A 26662-nucleotide genomic window follows, 5' to 3' on the forward strand; every position below is an offset into this window, starting at 1 on the left:
AAATTTTAGGGTGCAGGCAAATAGTGGTTAGGGTTAGGGTTGGGGTAAGGAAATGAATGTAAGTCTATGTAATGTCCCACACAAGTGTGTGTGTGTGTGTGTGTGTGTGTGTGTGTGTGTGTGTGTGTGTGTGTGTGTGTGTGTGTGTGTGTGTGTGTGTGTGTGTGTGTGTGTGTGTGTGTGCGCGCATGCTAAGGAGCTTTTATCTCAAACACTGATGTCGCAACAACCTGCAACTTCCCCTCGCACAGGAAAGCTCTGTGCGTTTGTGTGTGTTTGTGTGTGTGTGCATGCGTGTGTGTGCATGTGAGTAAAGATGAAAACGAGTGAGGAAAGCAGTGTGTGGCTTTAATGCAGGAGAGATGGATGTGAGCTCACACACCCTCCCCCCTTTTATTTTTTTTTGTCAGGCAAACCTTCTCCATCACTATACTGTCGGGCGACAAGGCGGCAGCTTTAATTAGGAAAAGAACTTTTATCGCCTCTAAGAGAAAGAGAAGCAGCTTTTTCCTTTGAGTTTCTTGAGGTATCCCCCTTGTGAAAAATGTGACACCTGCTCTTGTAGAAAGAATGATAGCCTGAAGTTAAAACAGAAACTTGACACTTCAATAAAGAATTTTAGGCTTTATTTCAGACTACGCCTGACATTTTTAACCCCACTCGTACTGTCTGTGTCTTCTCCAGCTCATAGAAATTCAAAGGGAACGCTTGAAGTATTGCCTTTCTCGCGATAAAAAGCTATAAGATGGATACATGCTGAAGCTCCTTAGTGTCTCTGATGATGATCATCATCATCCGGTTGCTGGGATTATCGTTTTAGCCGTAATTGTGCAGCCCTGTTGTTACCATAAAACAGTTCCCATTTTGATTGCTCTAACTTCTCCAGTTAATTTTCCAAAATGATCACTGTTCAGTCTTGTTGAAAAGGTTCTCCATAGTTTTAATGCAGAATGGGTTCTGTAGTAATTCTCTTATGGCTGGTTGTCTACCTCTGTAGTCCCTCTGGGCAGGCCAAAAGTCTCATAACCATCCGCTCTCTGTCTGTCTGTCTGTGTGTGTCTGTATCTGTGTGTGTGTGTGTGTGTGTGTGTGTGTGTGTGTGTGTGTGTGTGTGTGTGTGTGTGTGTGTGTGTGTGTGTGTGTGTGTGTGTGTGTGTGTGTGTGTGTGTGTGTATCTGTCAGTTGTTATGCAGGATAGAGGAAATGAAAGCTCAGACTGAGCCCCAAGGCTTTTCTAAACTGTCTCAGTGTCCTTCACATGCATGTGTTTGTGTGTTGCTGTGTGCGTCTGGGCCTGAGCACATCTGCTCCCATAAATAAGTGTGTGAGAAAACACGAGTTTGTGCTGAAAATGAGGAAAGAATGCACCCATGTTCTGTCTCTGCCTTTTTCCGCTATGCAAAGTGCCCACGTGCATACACACACACACACGCGCGCACAGACGGCGCACACACAGACGTATACATATACTGTATGTGCACAGTGTAAGGAAGTGATTGAATCTCAGATTTTATTGTGAAATACTGGGCAGCACTGCCTTCCTCTTTTTGTTCTTTGTGTGTCGTGTGTGTGTTAATGTGTGTATTTTGTGCAGCTTTAGACGCTCTTTTCCAGACCTGACAGAAGCTTTCCTTGTGGACACAGAGTACAATGTATTACATCATGCAGGTGCAAGTATTTATGACTTCAGCGTACTGTCATTTAATACATTTTCAAGTAAAATGTCATCATTTAGTTTAACAGTATTTCACTTAAATGGGTTAAAAAACACGACTTTATTGTTCTGTCTGTTCACATTTCTACGACCCAGTTTGTGTGTATGAGTGTATAATTTCCTGGTTGTCCCCCAGCAACCCCCGAGCTCTGATCACAGGAAGTTGAGAGGAAGTTGTCAGGTCTCCGTGATATACACACAAAGCACACACACACTCAAACACACACACTTCTGCCTCCTCCCACGCTTTCACACTAGTAGGAGAAATAGTAGTGGCGAGCAAATAAAAGAGCGAAGAGGAGCAGGAGAGAAGGGGGATGTGTGTGTGTGTGGGGGTGTTCAGGTGTGATAGTCTTTCTTTCATGAGGCGCTCTTTCTTCGTCAAGTGTGAAAAGTCTGTTTCTACGCTGTCATCTCTCACCCTTTCCTTTCTGCCCCTGTTCTTCTCTGTGAGGCATCTGCCGCTCCTCAACAGACTAATGAGCCACAGACTCCAGAGGAGGGAGAGCGACCGGCTGCTGTTCATTAAACATGAGACCCAGTGTTCACCGGCGATACAGTGCAGACGCAGGACCGCAGTACCCATCAGGCAGCTCTGCAGCCGTATGAGAACGGTTTCAACTACGCGTACCATAAAAAAACTAACAAACAAACTATATGACAAGATATGAACGACTTCCTCATGGCGGCTATCCCAGAACACGAGGCTGAGGACTGCATACAGTATGTGAGCGCAGCGTGAGAACGAGTGTGTTTAGATAGTCACCTCCTGTCTCAGACGTCGCGTCTTAAGAAATCCTAAGCGTCATCACGGCGTCCATGATGAGCACCTGATATCAATGGCTGTCGGATCACAAGTGCGTTTTGACCACTGGCAGAGGCCCGTGCATCCTTGAAGGCCTCTCCAGAGCCGGGCGTAGCGCTTCGATCAAATTCAAAATTGCTCATCTTGCCAGTGCATATATATACACATTACCACACTCTGTGAAATTTAAAGTGTCCAGGCCCTTTAAATGTAGAAACTTAAAGGGTCTTTGCCATCTTAACCTATGAAATTCTTCAGTTTGGCGAGTTTCTGTAAAAGCTGAATTCCTATCCTGAATGCAGTTAGGAAACATGTTTTAGTCATAGCAAAAATCCTAGATGGCACCCTGAAGTGAGATACCATTTCAGACAGGACGTGTCTGTAATGAGGCCCCTGGTTATTGTCTGCTCTGTGGCAGCCGTGTCCCGTCTTGTTAAGGAGACTGGAGGAAGGGATTAACAGAAAGCAGGTTAACAAAGCAGTGTTTCAGGTGGAGAAACCTGATTTTGGGGCCACGTACTGCACGCTTAACTGGGTTTCTAATGGCGCTTTATACAGGACGCAGACAAAGACCTGGACAGGGAGGTGACTGCTATGACAGCAGTGTGATGCAATCAAAGCAAACGTCTTTAAGTCATTAATCCTGAAGAAAAAGTCTAAATAAGTCAGTTTCTATCGCTGAACTGCAAGTTATTTGTAAAGTCCAACAATTGGAGATGTGGACACCCACACCACGAGCATGAGATGGAGCTTTTCTCTGCAGCTTTGGGTCAGCGTGCTGCGTTCGTGGTCCTCAGTGTGTGGCCGTTTGACCGTCAGAGTCGCCGTTTGTTAGGCGTGTGCGCCCTCAGCGTGCTGAACTGTGATAGTTCCACAGCAGATCAATATCCTGAGACAGACTCCAGCGTTTTCTCTTTGAATGTGAGCACAGAAAGTCAGAAAGCTCAGAAATATCAGGTTACTCTCTGAAACAGGAGTTTCAGGGGATTTAGATGCGTCACACGTTGGGGGTTTTCGTCAGATTGAAGCTGAAGTGCATAACAAGGGGTAATTGTTGTCAACTCTGAGCAGTTGTGGACTTTGATGTTATTGCGGGTTGCATTTAATATTCATATTTTCTTGGCTTGTGGTTTTGTGTTGTGGTACCAGCACGGACGTCTTCTCTCTCTGTCTCTCTTGTCTCATGCAGTACTTTGTATTTTTTACTCTTTGTTTAAGAAGGCTTTTCAAAACAGACGCCACTTTAATACAGTATTTCTAGGATTCCGAGGACGCCCTTCAATTATTTATCAGCCGCAGCTTTTGATGTGGTTGTCTTTCGTGTGTGTGTGTGTATGATGTGTTTGTATTGCGTATCTGCGTGTGCTGTCAGTGCGTTTCCTTTGGTATTAAGGACGTGATTCAGTACTTTTATCGCAGCGTAAAATGTTTTGTTTTGTTTTTTTGAAGAACTGCAACACGTGTCACCTGAAAAACATCTGAGTTTGCTGTTGATTCTGTTTGTTTTAATGCAGCAGAGGATTTAAAACTGCTGAGTGTGTGTGTGTGTGTGTGTGTGTGTGTGTGTGTGTGTGTGTGTGTGTGTGTGTGTGTGTGTGTGTGTGTGTGTGATGTCTGCTGTGTGTATGCTGCTTAGCTGATGTGCAGGAAGAAGCTAAATGGGGATTAATTGAAGCTGGATTATTTTGAAATAATGTCAATGATTAGATGCAAACGGTGGAACTGATCTTTTAATGTGGTCACATTAAAGTGTTTTTTTCCAATCATGTTGAATTCAGTGAGATGCCATTGCTGATCAATCCCTATTGGACAACTGTGTGAATGTGTGTGTGTATGTGTGTCCTCTATTGAAGGATTTAATATATGTTTGTTCCTGTTTTTATTTAAGTCTCTTAGTCTCTTAACTCACTGAAATTATTAATCTCTTGTTAAATAAACAGAAAAATGTGACTTAGCAGGGGACCTGTGTGTGTGTGTGTGTGTGTGTGCGTGTGAGTGTGTGAGAGAGAGAGAGAGAGAGAGAGAGAGAGAGAGAGAGAGAGAGAGAGAGAGAGAGAGAGAGAGAGAGAGAGAGAGAGAGAGAGAGAGAGAGAGAGAGAGAGAGAGAGAGAGAGAGAGAGAGAGAGAGAGAGAGAGAGAGAGAGAGAGAGATCTTCCCTCAACCTTTGTCTCCTGGTGCCAGTTTAACAATAATTAATTACACACACACTCCTCGCAGTCTGTGTGTGTGCATGTTTATGTGTGTTTTCCCTACTCCTGCATGTGTGAAACTGTGCTCCCCCATGACAATTGTATGATTTATCCCTAAAGTTACAAAGGAGATTTCACACACACACGCACGCACACGCACGCAACATACGGTGTAGCCGTTGACCACAATTTGCTCGCCACAAAAATTGGTTGAGGTGACATCATCATTGATGGTGAGAGAGAGACGGAGCGAGATCCATTTTTAAAGGAGCTTTCTTAGACGTGACCACACACACATGGTATGCTTCACACACACATTCACACACAGACAGAGTAGGCTCTAAGGACCATAGCAGGGGACCTGTGTGTGTGTGTGTGTGTGTGTGTGTGTGTGTGTGTGTGTGTGTGTGTGTGTGTGTGTGTGTGTGTGTGTGTGTGTGTGTGTAAAGTTAAAATCCAGACAGTCATTCCAGAGGCCAGACTATTGAGTCTTATAAACTCTCAGGTCACAGATTATTGAAATAGCAGAAGAGATATATAGTCTGCGCCTGTGTGTGTCTTCAGTTTCACTTTTTCACGAAACCACCACAAATTGCAGAGAAGACCCAGAAATCCAGACACACACACGAACGCGCACCTGCATGTGTATGTGTTTATGCGCATAAATGGCTGCGATTTAATGAAATAACATAAGTGCGTGTGAGCGTGAAAGATTTGGACGCGGTGTGTGTGCCTGTATTTGAATTTGCGTGCATGTGTGTGCGTGTGTTGTAATGCTGATTTATTTCTGCATCGTTTATAGCCCCGTTGGGAACTGAACCAGCAACCTCTTGGCAGCTCTTTCGCTGTAATAGTCTAACATGCACACAGACGGTCTATTGTGTAGACTAATCTAAGAAAATGTACCTTGTTTTAACCTGCTAACCTCCACCAATTTGGCTAGGAATGCTTGGACAGCATAATACATTCAGATGTATTCCTGCGGAGAGTAACCTGCTTTCATACTCCCCTGACCCACCTGTGGGTCCCGACACACACTTCAAAATAAAGTTTCAGAGCCAAATTTGCCTTTCCTCATGAGAGCAGCTAGTTTGTGTCATGCTCAATAAGTCACAGCTGGAAATGTGACTTTCTGTCACTCTGTGTCTTTTGTGCGTGAAGCAGAATTTCAGTTTTAACTTGGTGGAGCGAGAGGCTCTTCGTCCTCTCAGTCGTTTCTGAGGTGCTCTTGAGCAGCAGTCTAAAATCACTCAGTAGCTAGAAGAGCATGGTTATACTGGAAAGCTCCCAGTGATGTGTTCATGTCTGTGTGTAGCTGGTGTTAACCAGTGTCTGCCTTTAACTCCCCACAGGGGTAAACAGCCCCCCTACAGAGTAAGCTTATTACACACACACTTACCCACACACACACACACACACACACACACACACAGAGTACAGTGCTTCCCAGACCCTGTGTGGTGCCGAAATCCAACGTAGTTATTCGAGGTCAGACTCCTCTAATAGACTTTTAATAAAGTTTGTGTGGTGGGGGGGCTGGCTGGGATTGTGTAAGCGTGTTTCTGTGAATGCAGGGTGGATGCAGTCATCTTCAGGCGCTCTGTTTGGTTTTTGTTCGAGTACTGTGTCTCCCACTGTTCTGAATCTGTGTTCGCGCGCAGTGTTGTTTCCTATTCAACAAATGAAAACATTAATATCTCAGAAATAGTAAGTACAACAGCCCTGATTATTGATAAAGTTATAGTGATGTGCAGATGTGCACAGCTCATTTGAGTCGTTGTTGGATTCAGCTAACTGGCTGTTGTGTCTGAATTAATATCTCTTAACACCCAGCAAAAGGCAGCCATATGCATTAAAGCTGGGATTTATAAACCACAACAAATATAAGAAATATTCATTTAACTTTGTTGGCTTTTGTGAGAATCGTGATTTTTTGTTCTGTACGTACAGTTTTAATTAAATATTGTTGGATTTATCTTACGTTAAAGAGTGTTTGAAGGCATGGTCCGATGTGCTTTTATTTTACACCCACACGTGCACTAGCACTCACTTCAGAGGACATTACATCGACTTACATTCATTTCCTGGAGATTTACCCTAACCATAACCACTGCTTTCCTAAGCCTAACCTTAACCAAAGCCTTCACCCTAGAACTGAGCCATTTGCATTGCTGGGACTTGAGTTTTGTCCCCAGAAGAAAGGCCAGTCCCCACAGCGTGAGTCCAAACACCAGTGCGAGCAGCCACATCAGTGACACAGTCTGAACTCGTTCCAGGTTTTCTATTTTTCGATCATTTCTTCACTATATTTGATGAACAGATACCTCTCTGCCGGTCACATACAGTAATTGAGCAAACACGCCCAAAGTAAGGAGAGCAGAGAAATGGAGATTGAGCAAGAGACAACAACAGAGAGGACGGAGGGAGATGTGTAAGGGTGGGTGGGAGCAAGAGTTTAATTGCGAGATCTAGATGAAAGAAGGACAGATAGGGACAGGAGCAGACGGAGGGAGGTGTGTTCACATCGTCAGTCTGTGTGTGTTGATGAGAAAGAGGCGAATGCAGAGAGCGGGAAGCAGAGAGAGGCAGCTCGGAGGAGCGAAGGGGCAGAAGCAGAGTGACGGGCTCAGAACGAGAGAGAGGTATTGAAATGTGAACCTCTGATTAAGTTTGACATTTAAGATGACATATTTTGCATGCTGTTACCCCATTACAAATGAGTCCTGCAGTGTGTGTGAGAGAGAGAGAGAGAGAGAGAGAGAGAGAGAGAGAGAGAGAGAGAGAGAGAGAGAGAGAGAGAGAGAGAGAGAGAGAGAGAGAGAGAGAGAGAGAGAGAGAGAGAGAGAGAGAGAGAGAGAGAGAGAGAGAGAGAGAGAGAGAGAGAGAGAGAGAGAGATTGAGATTTGCTTGATCCATGGCAGGAATGAATTGGGCCCCTGCTACACAGCAGATGAGGAGTGTGTGTGTGTGTGTGTGTGTGTGTGTGTGTGAGTGTGTGTATGTGAGTAAGAGTTCTGGCATTGATTAGGGGCCTAGCAGGCGACTGAGAGCTTTTAGTCTTAAAATGGCAGGTGGACTCTGTCTCACAGTGATTTTATGCTGTCCTCCGCTCTCTCCCTCCTTCTGTTTCTCTCCCAACCCCCCTGCCTATCTCCAATTAGACTCCTGCTTCTGCAAAATCAATTGCAAGCTGTTTCTTACCCCCCCCCCCCCCAACAGAAAAACCCAGAAACGCTCCCTTCAGCCGTCTCTTATCCCCTCTTTTCTGGAAGAGGCCAAGCACACCAGCGCTCCCGTCCAGCACTTGAACTAAGCGCCACATAGCAGCGTGCACTTGTGGCCGATTCCTATTATTATCCCACCACTCTAAATAGGCTCGGTTTCACGGGCTGATCTGTTTTGTCTGTGTGGGTACTAAAAACGGTCACGTGCACGCTTTCATTAATATTTTCCTCAGCTGCTTTCACTCACTGACACGTAACCTAAAGCTACAAGCCGTTTCAGCGTGACTGCCATTTTGTGCATCAGTGGCCTTCCTAGAAGTAATAATCTGTGACATTTTCATCTAAATAAACGACTGCTGAGTGATACGACACAATCAGGAAAGCTTCGACAGCAACAGCAGCGGCTGGTGTCTGCCAGGTCCTTCCAGGGAAAAGCCTTTTTCGGACAGGAAGTCATGTGTTTCAGGTTCCTGGCGGCCACGTCGTATTTGGAGTAAAGGAACTATACGGCCAGCAAACCATGGCTGAACATGCACAAAAATGTACATGCAGTGGTTTCTTTAATGGAAAATCCAATGAGTCGGACACGTTGAGCGTAGAGCATAAACAATTAATTAATCAGTTAGTCGATCGACAGGAAATTCATCTGCAGCTATTTTGATCGCCCATTAATCATTACAGCCTTTTCCCAGCAGAAATGTCAAACAGTTGGTGCTGCAGCTCCTCAAATGTGAGGATTTGATTTTGTTCTTTGTCTCACAGTTTAGTAAACAGAATAGTCCAATTTACAGTCATGGACCTCAGGGCTCAGGAAATTGTATTATTATCTCTTTATAGACCAAAAATGTATTGATTGATTCAGAAAATAATTAAAATAATTGTTATTTGCAGCCCTACTAATGATAATAATTTAATAATTTGCGCATCCTTTTTACATATACTCAATTGAAAACGGCACAAAGACAGTATATTTAATGTTTTATCTCATCAGCTTCATTGATTTTGGTAAATATCTGCTTATTTTGAATTTGATGCAGCAACACGTTTCAAACAAGTTGGGACAGGAAGATGATGAAAGCTCCAAAAACACCTGTTTGATCATCCCACAGGTAAACAGGTTGACTGGTAACAGGTGATATTGTCATGATTGGGTATGAAAGGGGCATCCTGGAAAGGCTCAGTCGTTCACAAGCGAGGGTGGAGCGAGGTTCACCACTTTGTGAGCACATGATCGTATGAAGGACGAGCTCAGGAACACTTTTTTATTTGTGTCTGACACAGCAAACTAACTTTCTTGTAATCAGGGTTGTAAGACTAAAATGTGCCTTCCCGCTCACACTTTCAACCTCTTCATTCATATGTTCTGAAGCCAGTTTGCTCCCAAATGAATTTAGCTAATTAAATTATTTTCTGCTTCTCGTGAATCCGTGTAATTTCTTCCGTGCGCCGTTTGGCCGGGACAGCCCGCCCCCACACGTCCACACGTACTCGCTCACTGTCAGTGGCTTTCATTCTTCAAGTTCCCCATCACCTTTAAAAAAAAAAAAAAAAAAAAAGGATTTCAGAACAAGACATCTGGGAAAGAATTGTTGTATTATGTGAGTCAAAATAAACCAGGAACCTCACTGTGGTTTGCAGAGTTGGTGTAAATGCACCAGCCTTTCTGCTGCACGTTGCCGGGCCCTGAACGAGCTCGGATCTGTCGAAGGGTTTAAATAACAGGACGTTATTTTTGTTGTTCCTCTGAAGGATGAGACGAGGCTGTCTGTGAAGCCCCCCCCCATGCAGCCCGATAGTGGCTTATAAACACTGCGCTGTTTCTGTTGGCAAAACTTAAAGTGACTCTGGAGATTCGGGGAAGTTTTAAAGTAGATGTTTTAATAGTCATCCAGTTTTTGAGGATGCTCATTAGTATGTGGGGCTCATCTGCTCTTTGCCTTTTTTCTCTCCTTCCCTTGCTCCTATATGTCTCTCCATTTCCCCAGACAATCTCTCTTTTTTCCTTTTAAATGAAGAAAATATATTCTCCTTCCTGTCTAAAACCTCTCCTCCCCTCCGAGCCCCTGCCCTCCTCCCATTTACCTCTCTCCCAGACGGCCCCTACCTTCTTTCTCCCTCCTCTCCCTCATCCCTTAACCATACTCCTCTGTGTACCCCACCTCCCTGTAAATCTATCTGTTTTAAAAACCGAGAAAAGACGCCATGAAACAGAGGAAGAGGGAATGGCAGCGCGAGAAAAGAGCGAGGACGGATGATGGGGAGCAGGAAACGCAGGGACAAAGACGGAGAGAATAATACGAAGAGACAGAGTGACGCAGATCAAGAAGCAGAAAGAAAAGCTTGAGAGAGATCTCTCTGTGTAACAAGACCTTGCCTTTAGCATTATTTCTTCATATGTTGCACATTAATCCTTTGTTTATGACAGATGGAGATGCCAACTACAGCTGTCCCACGGGGAGGGGAAGAACAAAGCTATCTGAAGGCAGAAGAAATATGCGACTGAGATTCCCTATCAGACCCGTCATAGTGTGCGTTTAGAGCCTCAGCTGGGTGAGATGGTCGAGATGTACGGGGGATCTCTTTTTCCAATTAGCGAGATCTGTGTTCTGTGACGCAAACAGGCTTTCTTTGATTTGTCACGAGTCCTGATAGTTGTTGTGATACGTTCCATTAATCTTAACAGTCGTCTGGTGGTGTGACGACCCCGAACACGTGGTCGCGTTGGAGCCTTGACGCAACTTATATGTGACATGAAACGCAAAGACTCTTTTTAGCAGAGGTCTAACATTGACTGTCATTGGCAGCGTTGGAAAATTACTCTCACATGATTGACAGAATTAATCACCACCAGCAAGTAATTTATCAAGCAGTATCAAACGTTTGCTGGCTACAGTTTCTCACGATTTCACTATTTTCAGCCATTTTATTGATAAAATGATGAATGGATGGAACGACTGATTACTTGATCCTGCAGGGAATTGTTTCTTAAAGCCTAAACTTCAGCTGATTTTAGTCGTGCCCAGCTGAAAGCAACATGACGCGAAATCAAAACTTCTTACTTGCGTGGGTTTGCAGCGCAAACGTGATCAAATTCAGTCGCTTCACACCAAACTGCATTAAAAAAAAAATCACAATTAAAATTCTCCTCCTCACCTTGTCCAGACATTTAGTACCTAAACATCCCACACCCCTCTCGGTATATCCTTCAACAGATGTCTTGGGCGTGATTATTGGCAATTTCAGATAAAGAGCGTCACTGGCGTTGGGGCTAATTGTAGTTGATGGAAATGATTAAGTGACGCATTTATCCTGACGATGGTATTCAGGCCGCTGTGGTGTATAGGGTCTAATTGTAGCTAGTAGCAGTAGTTGTTATGTGGTATGTTGTGGTGGGCTGTACCTAATTGTAGTTGATAGTAATGGTTCCAGTCTGTGTATACAGCCTGAAGCAGACAAAGGCTGTGCTGTGACACTGACACACACGCACACACACAGATGCATACACCCAGAAACAGAACCATACGTGCAGCCTTTTAACACACACCTCTTCTCCTTGCCCACATCCTGGAGCATGTTAGCAGCACATCAGACGTATGCTAATGAGTATGTGATGGCCACATAAATAAATAATGGATTGATTGTTGATTTCACGCTTCACCAGAGTCATTCGTGATTTTCCTATTATCGCTCCGATTAACTTTTTGAGCTGCCGCGGAGATCTTACGGGGCGGATGGAAACACAGTTAGGTCAGTCAGAGCTTCTTAGGTCGGGATTTCAGCTTCATTGCTTTACCACAGCGATCTGTAGTTTTCCACTGTGTGTGTGTGTGTGTGTGTGTGTGTGTGTGTGTGTGTGTGTGTGTGTGTGTGTGTGTGTGTGTGTGTGTGTGTGTGTGTGTGTGTGTGTGTGTGTGTCTGTGTGTGTGCACGTGTGCATGTGCGTGTGTGTGCGAATGATGAATTCTAACTGGGTGTGGTGAACATCAGATGAGATTTTCCTCTGCTCCCTGCACTCACTCACTCACTCACTCACTCTCCCTCACACACACACACACACACGCAGACACACACAGTGAGTGCCAGGGCTGGTCTAGGCGTGGGCCCTTGCAGACATAAATTGCTTTATTTTAATAGTTGTATGGTAGAGAAAGAAGGAGAGAAGAAATGTTCAAATGCTAGAAAGGCCATAGAGAGAAAATTGGATTGAACAAAGAAAGCAGCCCTCTTTCGCTCATTTCTCTCCTCTTTTTCTGTGTTTATGTGTGTGTTTTATTTTCTCTTTTCTTCCTAATCCACCAGATTACATTACAGGCTTGTTAAAATATGGTCCTTTTCAATATGTTTATGTGTATCTGCATGTGTTTGTTTATGTTCGTCTATCTGTTTTCAACTCAATTCCCTTCCTTTAGAAGTGTGTGTGTGTGTGTGTGTGTGTGTGTGTGTGTGTGTGTGTGTGTGTGTGTGTGTGTGTGTTGACTCGCTCATGCTTTAACTGTTTGCTATCAGTAAATAACAACGAGCGTTTATCTCGCGCACTAACACGGAGTTAGTCACAGGATCGCACGCATGCTGCATCGCTTGCGCACACACATCATCAAACGCACATTACTCACACACACAAACACACATTCAGTGTCTCTCTCCGCTCATATTGCATTGATCTAAAAGCGATCAGTTTTTGGCGTCTATCAGGCGTCTGTTCACTGTGTTTATTACCAAACACACACACACGCACGCACGCACACACGCATACAAACACAGTGTATGGGTCAATGGGTTGACTGTGTTTACGACCGAATATGAACTGAACGACCACAAATAAACACACACTCGGGAAACGCACGCACGCACACACACACACAAACACACACACACACAGTATCTCTGTCTCTCTGTCATGACTGTTGTGAACAGAACGACCACAATTGTTCTCTTTTCAAACAAAAGAAACATTATGGTTTAACATAAAACACATGGTTGGTTATTTGATGGCTTTGTATAGTGATTATAAGGGAGGGAGGGGGAGGGATGGTGGGAGAAGGGGAACGACAGAGGGAGAGAGAGGGCAGGAACAGAGAGAGAAAATTTTTAATGATGGAATTGCTCAAATTATTTGTGAAAGAGGGCATCGGAGAATAAGATATGGCCGAAATGCAAGCAAAATGAGACCTTTTTACGTTTTATAGAGTTTTTTTTTTACGCTAATTGCAAATGAGCGTGGTGGCGAAAGAGGGGGAGGGAGAGAAAGAGGAGGTGTGAGGGGGGTAAAAGCAAAGTGGAGAACAGGAGGTGACACGGACAGAGCAGGAGCAGAAAATGAATGAAAGGCACGCGGAAAGAGACGCGAGAAAGAAAGAGAAATCCAGAGGGCTGGAGGGGATGAATCGCTGTCTGCCGCCTCCCTCATCCATCTTTCTGATATGGGCTGTGTGGCTTGATGTGGTTGTCTGTTGGCCATTCTCCCCGTCTCTCTCTCTCCTCTCTCTGTCTCCCCCACTTCTCGCTGCGCCTCACCCTCCCTCCGCCGCCCCTCCCCTCCCTCGCCCTCCCGGCCTCTCTGATATGGTTTGAGTTTTGATGTGGTCGTGCGTTGAAGATTCTCACGGATGGTTTCTATAACGATAAAAAGATTCACTCCCTGGTTTTTAAGAAAAAAAAAAAAAAATGCACGTAAGGATGCAACGAGCATCCCGACACGCACGCACACACCCCTGACAAACCTCTCCCAGCTGAGATGTTTCTGATTTGTCGGGGCTGTTTTTCTTTGACGAGGTTTGTGGTTGTGGATCCTCGCAGTGTTCGGCCTTAAAAGAAGTTTGTAAATTGAATCAAAGCAGCTTTGTACACATGCATCATTGTCAGAGAATTCTGTTTGTGTGTGTGCATGCAATCCACAGTGTGTTATAAGAGTCCTGCACACACCTTGTCTCTCTGAGTGCCTTGATTTTAAAGGATTATGAAAACGTCGACTGTGTCCTGTTTATGTGCTTAAAACCTTTCATGTCAATGCATCACTCGAGCAATGACACACAAACTTTTCCTCTCTCTGTCTCTTTTCATCTTATCAGCGATGGTGAGGAAGAAGAATCCCCCTATCCGGAGTGTGGGAGGTGAGGAGGAGGAGGAAGAAGAGGGGAGGAGGCCAGCAGGAGAAGAGGAAGAGGAGGGAGAGGAGGAGGGGAGAGTGGGAGCAGAGGCCGAGCGAATCAACCGGCCCTCTGAACCGGAATCCTCCGAGCGGATCAGAGGAGATGAGGAGCAGGAAGAGGAGGAGGGAGAAAGCGAGTGCGTATCCTCGTCCGTCTCTCCCTCATCGGTCGGCGATCGCTACAGCAACGAGGAGAGAGGGGGGAGAAGAGGAGGAGGAGGGAGGGCCAAGCAAGGAGGAGCGGCTTTGACTGACAGACCCGAGAGCCACTCGGAGCCTGAGGATGGGGAGAAGGGGATGGAGGAAGGAGAGAGGAGCGAACGAGACAGGGGGGAGGCAGATCATCTCTCTGCTCCTCTCCTCTCCGCTGCCCACCTCCTCCAAAGACAGGAAGGAGGGGAGGAGTCGACGACTGACACCCCTCCCCTCTCCTCCAGCCCCTCTCCCAAACTCCAGGACTTCAAGTGCAACGTGTGCGGTTACGGTTACTATGGCAACGACCCCGCCGACCTGGTGAAGCACTTTAGGAAGTATCACCTGGGCCTGCACAACCGCACGCGGCAGGATGCCGCCCTGGACACACACATCCTGGCCCTCCACAACATGGCTCCCCAACACACACCTCTAGGTAACTCCAGCTCTGCTCAATGTGTCGAACGCGTGTTGATGCTTAGTGAGCTAAATTAATGGAAAATAACACAAATCTGTGCACAAGATGATGAGCAGAAGGATTAGTACGTGTAAATAAATCTGAACCACAACAGTTCTACAACCCCGAGTCCAAAATAAAGTCGGGACTCTGTAGAACATAAATTGAACAGAATGCGCTAATTTGCTAATCTTTTTTGACGTATGCTCAATTGAAAACAGCACAGTGACAGTATATGTGTTTTACCTCATCATTTGTATACTTAATCTGAATTTGATGGCAGCAACACGTTTCAACAGGGGCAGCAAAAGACTGGGGAAGTAGTGGAATGCTCCTGAAACACCTGTTTGGAACATTCCACAGGTAAACAGGTTGATTGGTAACAGGTGACAGGATCCAAGGAAAAGCTGTGTGTGTCTCAGCAAACGTAAATAACACGAGCATACAAACAGATCTTTTATAAAGCTCGATTTCATGACAGTTTTAAGGCAGATTTTTGATTTTGTATTTATTGCAAAGCTTATTTTTCAGTATTCTCACTGTGCACCAGCTTCTTGCAGCAGCAACTTGTTGATTGTTGACCTAAAAGTCCTTCCTTCTTCCCAGAAGTCAGGCATGTCCTTGGATGTTTGTGCCTCTGGCAGCCTGAACCCTGTTTGTTTATCTGCTTCTACAAGTCTGACCCTTCCTTGTATTTCTGCTCCCAGATATACAGACAGGGCAGGGGCAGAGGAACCAAGCCAAAGAGCTGGGGAAGACGAGACCAGATGTGCACAATCAGCAGCACAGGACAGTTATGATGAATGGCACATATGATGTACAGGTAAGCACTGGCCTCAGTCCTGAATGCAAATTCATACATTTAATATTCACGATGATGCATAAAGTCTAATAAATGCATCAGTGCATTTAATCACACATATTGCCAGAGGTTCTCAGATTTGGTGAACTTTAATCCCGTCAGCATCATGCTTACAGTAGCTGCAAACAGCGTCTGAGTTCAGTGCCCGTGTCGAACTCTTGATTCAAAAAATGGAATATAAATCCTAAAACTTGCAGCAACCCCCCAAAGAATACCTTGGAAACACAGACTGGAGCCTTTTCAGATATAGCAAACACATGTTGACTAGATTACCAATGATGTCTTCATGATGTTGATGGAAATGTTGGCAATCATGAAGCACTTGAGCAGTTTCTTTTTTTGCACTTGTTTGACTGTGTGTATGATCTTTGCTTACTTTTTTTTTTTTAGCAATCTCAGTGCCCTGCCTCCCAAGTTCCCCCGTACTGTTTTTTAATCTGGTACTTTTAAGTTTAAGAGGTCATGCATTTTACAGTTGTTCTACTTTTAGCTCGAGCGTTGAAACTGAAAATGTTTCACAAAGTGCGTTAGGGATCTACAGATGTAGATGCAGCGCAGCACTGATGCATCTGCTTTCGCATTTGCTTCACATCTTTGCATCTGCTTGTTGTTAACAAAAATAAGGGCACGCACTTCTGTGAAAATTCAGAAAATTGACCTTTCTCTCTGGAGCGTTGTTTTCATTAATTTAAAATCTAAACTTAGGGAGAAATTTACTAAAATCATCTTCATATTTTTCTCATTTGAGGACTTTGTCAAAATATGACTAATGAAACAGTAACATCAACTGGATTGAAGTAATATTTCCAACCTTTTATGAATAAAGCAAGCAGCTCAGATCCCTTTTGTAGATTTAATCTTACAAATAATAACTTACATAACAAGGCGTAGGTTGCAGTGTTTGCATTGCAACATCAAGCAACCTGACAGCATATCGAAGGAGTTTTAAGCAATCAATCATTTAGAAACTATGATTCAAAACAGGTGGCACATTGGTTCAATTAACAATTCAATACAAGCATTACTCATAAATCTGTAAATCTAGGCCCATAACTGAACTAATTTATTAGGTTGCACAATCTGCAACTGATTTGTGACATAGGGTGTGTGTGATTTTGACAGTGAGGCATTGTGTTGCAAGTTATAAAACTTTATAGACTGACAGATGGAGAGACACAGAAAGCGAGACAAACAGGGCACCTGGCGGACAGGCTGCACATGTGTGTGCATGCGTGCTCGAGCACACACTCACAGATTCACAGGTACACAGTCTGCTTTACAAATCACTTACAGGCAATGCATATGCACACGCACATATGCATACACTTGCACAGCATGCATCATAGTCACTGTGTTTTAAATGATGGGGAATTAATGTATATCCGGGCTAATCCCTCATATTCATCGCTCAATTTGTGACCATTTTAAAAAGGGCGAGTGTCTGGCGGGGGCTGCTCTGCTGAAAAGTTGCAGTACAAAAACAGGAATGCTGCAAACTTTCCTCCTTCAAGATAAATGTTGCCCCTGCGCTTAAAGATGATTGAATTTTACCTCGTAATTGCACATCATCAGAGCACATTAAAAAGCCAGACGTAATTTGCATCTGCAGTCTGGACATCAGCAGATCAGCCAATCAGTTTGAGGATGAAACATGTCTTCAGTGATTTGGTTTTATTTTTCTGATTATTGCACTTTAAATCAAGGGGGACTTATCAGTGAAATCAACGGCCGTAAACTGGTCAGAATGACCTGGAAAGTCTCGGCTTAACAATGTACATAGTTTACTGTCCCCGTTATCGTCAGACACATTGTTTGAATTCACGTCAGCTTCTGTATATCTGCCGTGAAACTGGCTTTCTTCACCATACACATACATTATTTATAGCCTCTCGTAAACTTATGTAAGTCTGAGACTACTTATGCTCTGGTTGTGATCTTTAAAACTCACATTCAGAGGCATGTGTCTGTTTTTTTAATATATATGTAAAACAGCAGAATGGACAGTTTTTATTTTGAAATGAACTTGCTAAAATAGTGCGGACCGTAAGTGTCAGACAGACAGACCTCTTTCAGGTCACCTTTCGTAAATCAGATGGTCATTAGTGACAAATTTAGTGGAAGATGTCAAAATGCCATTGAGTTGCTCTTATCCAGCAGCAAAATTAATCCCAAATCAGAAACCGTCGAGTCACTGAAAGAGTTTTTGACCTCATCAGACTTGATATTTCAAGTTTTACTGCAATATGTTCTGTCCATATCTTGCAGCCTAATTATCAAGCCATTTATTCCTGATTAATTCATGGTTTTTAGTAGTTTGAGAGGCTGTCATGCTTCTGAAAAGTCACATTTTTCAACAGTGGATATGCCAATCAGTTGCCAGTAAATACAGAGGAAGTGTGCAAATTAATTTCAAGTTTTCATACTTCACACCCGAAATATATTTTCAATACTTGCCCAAAGTTGTAAGTATCAAACAAAGTATGATTTAATAAAATAGGCTCTTAAATTGTATTTAATTGTCATTTTCAGCATTGGGACTTTTCCAGGTTTGGTAACAGTTGGGTCAGGGATTAGGATTTGAATGTGTGTAAACAGTGGGGTTTTGTCTGAAAGCTTTAAACAAGATGATCTAATAAATGTGTGTGTGTTCGTGTATGTGGGTGCATACGTGTGTGTGTGTGTGTAGGGGGGGTAATAGTCAAGGAGTTTCATTTCACTTTAACCAGGAGTCTGTAATGGCCGTAAGTCACGTAATGGGCACAGAAACACACATACACACAGTAGTCAAGCACACACACACACACACACACACACACACACACACACACACACACACACACACAGAGCGAGTCAGAAATAGAAAATCCAGTGGGCTTAAGTCGTCATTATGAAGAAAAAGTGAAAGTATATAAAAAAAAGCGAATGAAAGGGGTCTCTATTCTCTCCATCCCTCACTCGCTTTTTCTCTCTCCCGCCCACGTTTGGAAAATTCCATGTTGTCATTTGCTAAGACGAGATGCCCTGTCAACCAATGAGAGTTCAGGAAAAAAAGACTCGTGGAGGAGAGGGATAGGGGAAAGACGGACAGAGCGGGAGAGATGGAGGAGGAAAGGGGAGAAGGGAGTGGAAGAGACAGACAGAGAGAAAGGCATTGAAACCAGTCGTTCTAATCGCCTGTTAGGCAGCGTAATGAAACAGCTGTCAGACACATTCAACTTTCTTTTTCTTTCTGCGTTCTCCAGTTGTCTCTCTCGTCATCTGTCCTCGTCTCTCTCGTCCACCTCCTGCCTTTTTCTTTGCTCACTTTCATACTCTGATTCCCGTTTTTCTCGCGCTTCTCAATTTGCCTTTCATCCATCTCTCACCTCTTTCTTCTTCTCCCCGCCTCTGTTCCTCGACTTACACATTTTCCTCTCAACTTGTTCCACTTGTCCTCTGTTCTCTCACTCCCGCCTCTCACGCCCCCCCCCCCCCCCCCCGAGTCTTTCTGTCCATTCTACTTGCTAAAACGACTTGATGTTTGGCTCTTCTCTAATTGCCTGGGCAGGGTCTGCGGGACGTGAGGATTGGATGATTGCTGTCATGAGATCACAAACAGTAATAGATCTCATTTAGCCTCCTGAATTTATTCTCTTCAGTGGAGCTGAAATGTACCATCTCACATTTTAAATTGCTTTTCTTGCTCATTTTGTAGCACGTATAAATGTTTGGTCTTACCATCTTACTCTGATTCGTTAGTTTGCCCTTTTTCTGCCATTTTTAAGTTTCTGTGTTCAGGGAATAGCTGTTTATGAATATAAATTCCTCTTCATTGTCTTCTCCACAAAGAGAGACAGTGAGAGGTTTAATGACCAAGTTTTAAATGCAACAAAAAGGAAAACATGAATGAATGAATAAATTAATACAAGATTTGTTGTAAATTCATAGTCAGTGCAGTAATTTTGGCTGAAATCAAAATTCATTGACATTTGCAGTCAAAATCAAGCTAAATGCTATCTGAGAAACTTATGAAACCATACACCTTTGCTCACTTAAAATGCGTCTTACCAACTGCATTTTGCTCTTGCCAAACCTCCATTACAAGACTGCCAAAAGTCGGCATCAGACCACGGATCCGTAAAAAGACAAATCCGTATTGTGCAGTAGTGAGTCTAATGTCACTGTAAAACTTGCCAGGTTTCCTGCGCACCAGTATATGCAGCAGCGCAGCATAATCACCTCCAGTCGAGGGGCTAACCTAATAAAAAACAGACCAGTGTCAGGTTGCTCGCTCAGTAATGCAAAATCTTGGCCTCGTGCGCTGGATACTACAGTCGAGCCTGATGGATATGTTATTGGTCAGTTTCTGTAGCCTTTTAATTGTCTACAGTTACATACGGAAAATAAGGGATTACGTTCGTTGTGAGCTTCGTGCTGAGAGCAGATGAGACATAACTTTCCATGTTTGCAGCAGCGCAGCAATGGTGATGGTGAGTGTATTACTTTTTGACTTCAAGGACGAGGTACACCCAAATCTGCACATCACACATATGATCCAAGCTAAAGTCACATAGTTATTTTGGAATGACTAATAACTTTTGGCCGGTCTATTTTTAGGTATTATAAATTATTGGTTAGAGGTGGGATTAAGTAGCATTCAGCTACGACCTGAAAATGAGATGAACGTTGAATATGAAATGTTGGTGAAATGTATCGTAAAGGATTCTCCTCCTGAATAGGACTTTGAGCCTTTTTGTAGGGCATAGCGGTCTCTCGTTGGTCGTGCTGAACTTCAAATCCACCTGCGCTCATCAAGCGGTGTTGCAGTCACGTTTCTTTTACTTTAGAAATGATCTCTGGCGAGCATATGCACCACATTGCAGAGAACAAATTAAGCAGAAAAATGGATCCAGATGGGACCAGCTGTTGGCTACCTTTGGTAGCACTAAGCGAGGACCAGTACAAGTATCATATCTATGATTGTATGATATACAGAAGTCTTGACGTAACAAAGTCTTTTTTGTCTGTTCCTCTCTTTTCTGCTTGCCAACAGGTGACGCTGGGTGGCACGCTAATTGGGATCGGCCGTAAGACCTCTGATTGTCAGGGCAATACGAAGTATTTTCGCTGCAAATTCTGCAACTTCACGTACATGGGCAGTAATTCTCTAGAACTTGAACAACACTTCCTGTCCTCGCATCCAAATAAAGTCAAAACTCCGCCAACCACGCCCCTGCTGGCGACCAATAACCTGTCATCGCACGACAACCAGACGAAGGAACGGAGTCAGATGTTAGACGGGGCGGAGCGAGTCGCAGTGAGAGCGGAAGATGATTCCTTGGTCGGGTACTCCATCCCAGTCAGGGCCTGTTCAGATACGTCGAGCTGGACGGGGGAGCCGGGTCGAGGTGCCCTGCAGGCGTATTACTGGTGTAAGTTCTGTAGCTGGAGCTGTGAGTGGTCAGGGGGCTCGGCGAAGCTTTTAGAGCACTATGAACAAAGACACAGAATGAGCTCGGGAGGCACCATGAGCCCCAACAACTCCAATCCTGGGGGCATGGACCGAGAGAGGGAGAGAGGAGGGAGGAGAGAAGGAGGAGAAAGAGACCACGTGGCATCCAAAAGCCGCAAAGATCTATCATCCAACCCGTCCAGCACCAGCCAAGGTAATTAAATGGGAGAAAGTATGGTGAAATGTGGCGGTGAATTGCTTTGAGTGTTTGGAAGGTAGCTACTTTAATGGGCCACAAGATTAATGATCAAGTGTAACAAAATTAAATAGCAGTCTAATGATTTTTACTTCTTCTGGTTCTATAATACTGCTCGCCTTTGCTGCTCCTACAGACTCTGCAGGCCTCTACTTATTTGCTGTAACAACTACCACAAAACTGCCCGACCCCTTCTTTTTTATTGTTTCTAGTGCTCTTGCTACTTGACCCTCTGTGTTTGTTTCCGAACATGTTTTTCGACTCGAAGACCCAAACTCTTTTATTTAACAGATCTGTGCTGTGTTTTCTGCTTCCTAGGAGACCCAAACAGCAGCGATTCAGACGCAGTCGTGACCAGTTACAACTGTCAGCTGTGTGATTTCCGCTACTCGATGGCCCACAGTGCAGATGTGATCGTAGTAGCGCCGTTACTACTGCACTACCAGCACAACCACTCCATCCACCGGTGCTGCATTCAGCACTGCATGTACTGTCCGCAGGGGCTCTGTCAGCCGCACAAACACTTGGGGGAGGTGAGATTAACGAATGTTTATTTGCTTGTTGTTTTGGTGTTTTCGTAGCAATTATAAGAAGAAAAAAAAAAGCTCCGTTTTGTAAGCACAAGAAAATAAAATGTAATATATGAACAAGTGTAAAGCTAATTGTTTCAATTTCCAGCCTAGTTAAAATTCCCTTGCTTGCCCCAATCCACCCACACGCGCCCCACCCTCCTCTGTGCCAGCTGCCAAACAGTGCCACTGCAGCTGTTTAAAATGCAAAAAGGATGGTTAACAGCCAAAATTGGGGGTGGCATCATTCAGTTAATGATGCACACACACACACTGGTCCCCGTTGATATCACCTGCATAGACGAACACATCACAACACCAAAGAGAGAGAGGAGCGGCAGAAGTCTAAGTTCCCCCTATATGCACAGTTTTGTCGGTAACAAATAAAGCATGCAAAACATCCACGCTGCTTTTCACCAACGCCTGCCTGTGTTTTCTCAATAGGTGTCTCATCCCTTCGCTTGTCGGAAGCCCACCTGCCCTAAATGCTGTTCCAAGTTTCCCCAGTCCACCAAACAACAGGACACCGTGGGCTCGAAACCAGCGACCGCCACCTCACCCAGCATGACCCCTCCTAATCCTAGAGGTGACCCCGGTGTGACTTTTCACCCCTCTAACCCCGCCCATCCTGTCGTCACACAAGGTATCCAAAGGCAAACTTCACCCAGCATACTTAGTCAAAATGTTTTAAACTGGATCGATTTAACACTTTGTTCCCTGCTCCTGATTGGTCCTGTTTTCCTCTTCCCAGGCGTCACCCACTTGTGCGACCAGTGCGCGTTTGCCACCACCGACATCGATGTGTTGCTCCAACACTACGAAAGCTGCCACACCCTGATCAACCTAAAGGGGGCACCACCGCATGTCAAGGCTGAGGATGAGGCTGGGGGAGACAAGGAAGGGGGCAGAGCAGCAGGAGGAGGAGGAGAAAGGGAGTACTCTTGTACAAAGTGTCACTTCATCACAGAAGTGGAAGAAGAGATTTTTAGACACTACAGGTAAGAGAGAGTAAAGTTGTTTTTTTTTTTTTTTACATTGTTGATTCTTATACATGAAAGGGTATTAAAAAGCTTTAAGATGCATCGGAAGTCTGTGTTTTAGTCAACACAATTATGTTTTCTTAAGGAAAGTTGAATGTTATCCAAAGAGTCAGTGTTCCAGTTACAGTCTATGACGACATGTTCCAGTAACTGGATGACGGTGAGTATTATAAAAATAAATTCCGTTCTCAAGTCTGGAAGATGATCGTGTTTTGCTCGCGCCAGCATTCAAACCCGTTTAATTCTCTTATTTACTCCCAATTAGCCAGGAAATGTTGACTGAGCACACTCCATGTCAGCAGCGAGCCATTAAAAAAAAAAAACGTACACTGATTAGACTCATAGACACAGTGTCGACATTCACACCTGGAAGCGACTCAGGCTTCACTGATTTGTATCAACACTTAGATAAATGATTGACTTTCTTGTAGACCGGCATGTTTTAGCTAATTGTCTTCTTTTGCCTTCTAATATGTTCTATAATGACCCACAAGCAGAGATGCATTGATCTCACAGTGAAGTTACTCTTTGTAGTACTTTAAGGTTGAATCCCATTTCTCTTCTCTACCCCTACCCCTTAGCCCTTGCCCCTTGAAACGGAGTGCCAAAAGTCAACCCCTCCGAATTGGGACACCCCTTCGACAATCGCATACGTCATCAGTAGTCGCCGCTGCCTCTTACGTAGGCAGATGCGACAAGCTAATGCTACCGTCACATTCGATTTGTGTATGACATTCCTGCATGTTGTATTCCATAACGCTATGAATGTAACTGAATACCAGCAGCGAGGTTGCTGAAGTTATTATTGATAACGTTATCACTGTAGATTATCATCAGGGCTGCCCACAGAGCACCGCTAGTGGCATTCAGCCTGGCAACAGTAACCACGTAACTGAAGCCTCGACTACTATCGATTTTTTTCGGGGGATTTTTTACGAGGAAAATGACCACTACACATTGAAACAACGTTAAAATAGACAATGAAGTGGTTTTCGTACATTTTAAAACTTTATTCATGGAGAAAATACTTACATTTGTGGCCTTCTTTAGTTGCGGAAGCAGCCATCTCGCCGGTCTTGCAAGGCATTCTGGGAAATCTGTCGTACCCCTCCGTTTGGAGTGTGTCTCGGAAAAATCTCCATTTGGAGGGGTACATAGCCCTACCACCTCCCCCTACCCCTCCGTCATAATGGGAATTGGGGCACCCCTACCCCTCCACATGGACGCGCAAAACGGAGGGGGAGGGCCAAGGGGTGAAATGGGATTCAGCCTAAATGTTGCTGGAGCTTAGATGCTTTAAGGCTGTTTCCTCTCTCCTTGGAAGCAGGTGAAGTTGTGGCAGAAATCCCAGCTGTGGGATGGGTTTCACCGACATCCACTTACTGTATGTCCACATTGATATTAGCTCAGGTTCTGTTTGCTGTTTATGGCCTCTGGAGCTCTACTGGCAGTCTGAAAGTGATCGGGAGATCAAAGCGTGCCTTTCAGTTCCTCCCGTATTACAAGCATCGGGTCCCCTGACCTGCCGCGCTATCAAGGACTTAATCTAATCTTGGCATTAACTCTGAGACATGGAACTGTGAGAAACTGGTTTTGTTGACAGCCTTTAGAAAGTGACCTTTCCATCGCTGCTTCTTTTAGGCATCGCTGTCCTTTGGAAGTGCTCTGGTAAAATACGCTGCTGTATGTTGTCATATTCACGTGCAAGGTCTATGAAAGAGTCCGGCCCTGATTAGAGTTGAACCCCTACATTAACAGTGCCAGACTTTTTACTTTTTTATTTATTTTAGGTTTTTTTACAGTGCAGCTTGCTCACCTTCAGTCTGAGATTCAAGTGTGTTATACCAGTAGCAGCTAATATACCACCGGTGTGGTCTACTAACTCTGCACCCTCAAATTTTTTTCATATTCAAATTTTTCATATTTTCAGACGCAGTTTGATTTTGCTCCCTTTGGAGCCGCAAATGGCTTTATAACTTTTTCACATATGCAGTGGTACTCCTCAAGAGTACCCCCTTAATTCTAACTACTAGTAGTGTTTTTACTGACTATCCTTCCTGGGGCTACTCTCCCCAAAGATGTGCAGAGTTTGTGTTTTCCAGCTTTTTTGTTTCCAAATGAGTCTTAACAGTAAAATCTTGCACATACAAGCGACTGTGTACACCTGCTTAAGAAGCCATAAGCTCGGTTTCACAGACCTCTAACAGCCTGGATAGGTCAGAGTAGACTCCACAGCCAATTTGTTGCCTACGCAAACACACACGGAAACACACACATGTTCGCTGGGTTTTCAGCGCCAGCAAATGACAGAGAAAGCTAGAGTCAGTTAGGGTGGGAAAGAGAGAGAGGGGTGGTGTGGGAAAGTTGTGGTTGCAGACAGAGAGACCGAGAGAGACGCACAGAACTGAAGACAGCTGTGTGGAATCTTTCTGGCTATCTGAGTATTGATCAAGGTCGCTGATCTGGATTGCTTTTTCATATATGCTCACAAACAAACTCACATACACAAGTTACTTTTTCTTGTTTTCTTGCACACACACACACATGAAATTACACTCAGACACAGCCATCTTATCGAGATTTCTGCTGCAAATCAATGAAAGATTAAAAAGTTTGATTCAGGGTGAGAGCAAAGAGGAGAGAAGAAGGGATGGAGTGACAGAGAGGAAGGGAAGAATAGGGCAAAAAGAAAGAGAAGAAACTGTTGCAATGACAAAGAAGCAGGGGGAGAAACTGAGAGAAAGGCAGAGAGGAAAGCAGGGAGAGAGGGGGACAAAGCCAGAGAGAGCGAGAAAGAGAGTGCCGAGGGGATTTAACAGTCCACTCACGTCCTTAACAAAATCTAAGCTCTGAATCTCGCAGCTCAAATCAAATAAAACTGAAATAAAGCCAGAAAGTTTCACACCGCCACTAAAATCAAGCAAAGCTAAAAGGATACCAAGGCCAAGCTTTAGAAAACAAAATTCAGGATTTAATTATAGGGTGCTCAGAACAAAGGGCCATGGTGCTGGGTGGGGGGGGGGGATTACCAGCTGAAACAAACCAATCAATGTCCCTCGTAACTTTTGCACCTGAACACCCTCGCTGAGGTGCTGACATTTGTAATGCGCAGACACACCAACAGGAACGACTGCCATCCAGTGTGCCTTCTGTTGTGACGGCGGAGAATTATGTTGGGTTTTTTAACCACTTACGTTAAAACATTCAGGGCTTCAACATGCAAAATGTGCGTTTTCATGCACAAATCACACATTTTATTCCACATGCTGAACATAGAACACATAAAAGCTTATTCTTGAATGTTTTGGTGCTGCAGAAACACTGCCACACTGTGACTGTGATGATTGAAATTTGTTGAGTTTGCATAGTGTGTATGTGTTTGTGTGTGCGCAGACTTGTGACGTGCAGGTGTGCGTTGACCTCAGAGCATGTGGGGGTCGTGACCCTGAGCGCAGACTCGTTATTAGAGGCTTTTTGGTGAGACCCTCAAAGTAGATTGCACAAAGGTAGCACAAAGGTGTTGGATGTGCACTTATCAAATGCCTTTAGATTGAGTTTCTTGACACCAGTCGCAGAGGAAACAGTGTCTCCTTCACATGGGAAAATAAAATAAAATGTGAAGCTGTGTTTCTTCCATAGACATTGCTGCAAAAACAGTCTTTAGGCAGATTTTGGTTCCAGTAACAGGCACTAGCATTAGCTTTAGAAAGTCTTGAGTTCATGTGTTGTAGCACTGAGCACTTGCTTTGCCCTGTACATTTACCCTGTACAACA

The 26662-nt window shown here is 44.3% G+C and overlaps 1 protein-coding gene across 5 annotated transcripts in view; it reads left to right on the forward strand.

Moving 5' to 3' along the window:
* trps1 (trichorhinophalangeal syndrome I) overlaps window positions 1-26662 on the forward strand; it is a 114118-nt gene that overhangs the window by 36969 nt on the left and 50487 nt on the right. For all 5 annotated transcript variants that reach the window (XM_070985215.1, XM_070985218.1, XM_070985219.1 and 2 more), the window contains exons 3-8: window positions 14002-14709; window positions 15438-15553; window positions 20625-21237; window positions 21598-21812; window positions 22293-22491; window positions 22600-22846. In XM_070985215.1, coding sequence (XP_070841316.1) covers window positions 14002-14709; window positions 15438-15553; window positions 20625-21237; window positions 21598-21812; window positions 22293-22491; window positions 22600-22846 — 2098 coding nt within the window. The remainder of the gene's footprint in view (window positions 1-14001; window positions 14710-15437; window positions 15554-20624; window positions 21238-21597; window positions 21813-22292; window positions 22492-22599; window positions 22847-26662) is intronic.

The sequence above is a fragment of the Chaetodon trifascialis genome, chromosome 17 (genome assembly GCF_039877785.1).
Source record: "Chaetodon trifascialis isolate fChaTrf1 chromosome 17, fChaTrf1.hap1, whole genome shotgun sequence".
In the NCBI taxonomy this organism is placed as follows: domain Eukaryota; kingdom Metazoa; phylum Chordata; class Actinopteri; order Chaetodontiformes; family Chaetodontidae; genus Chaetodon; species Chaetodon trifascialis.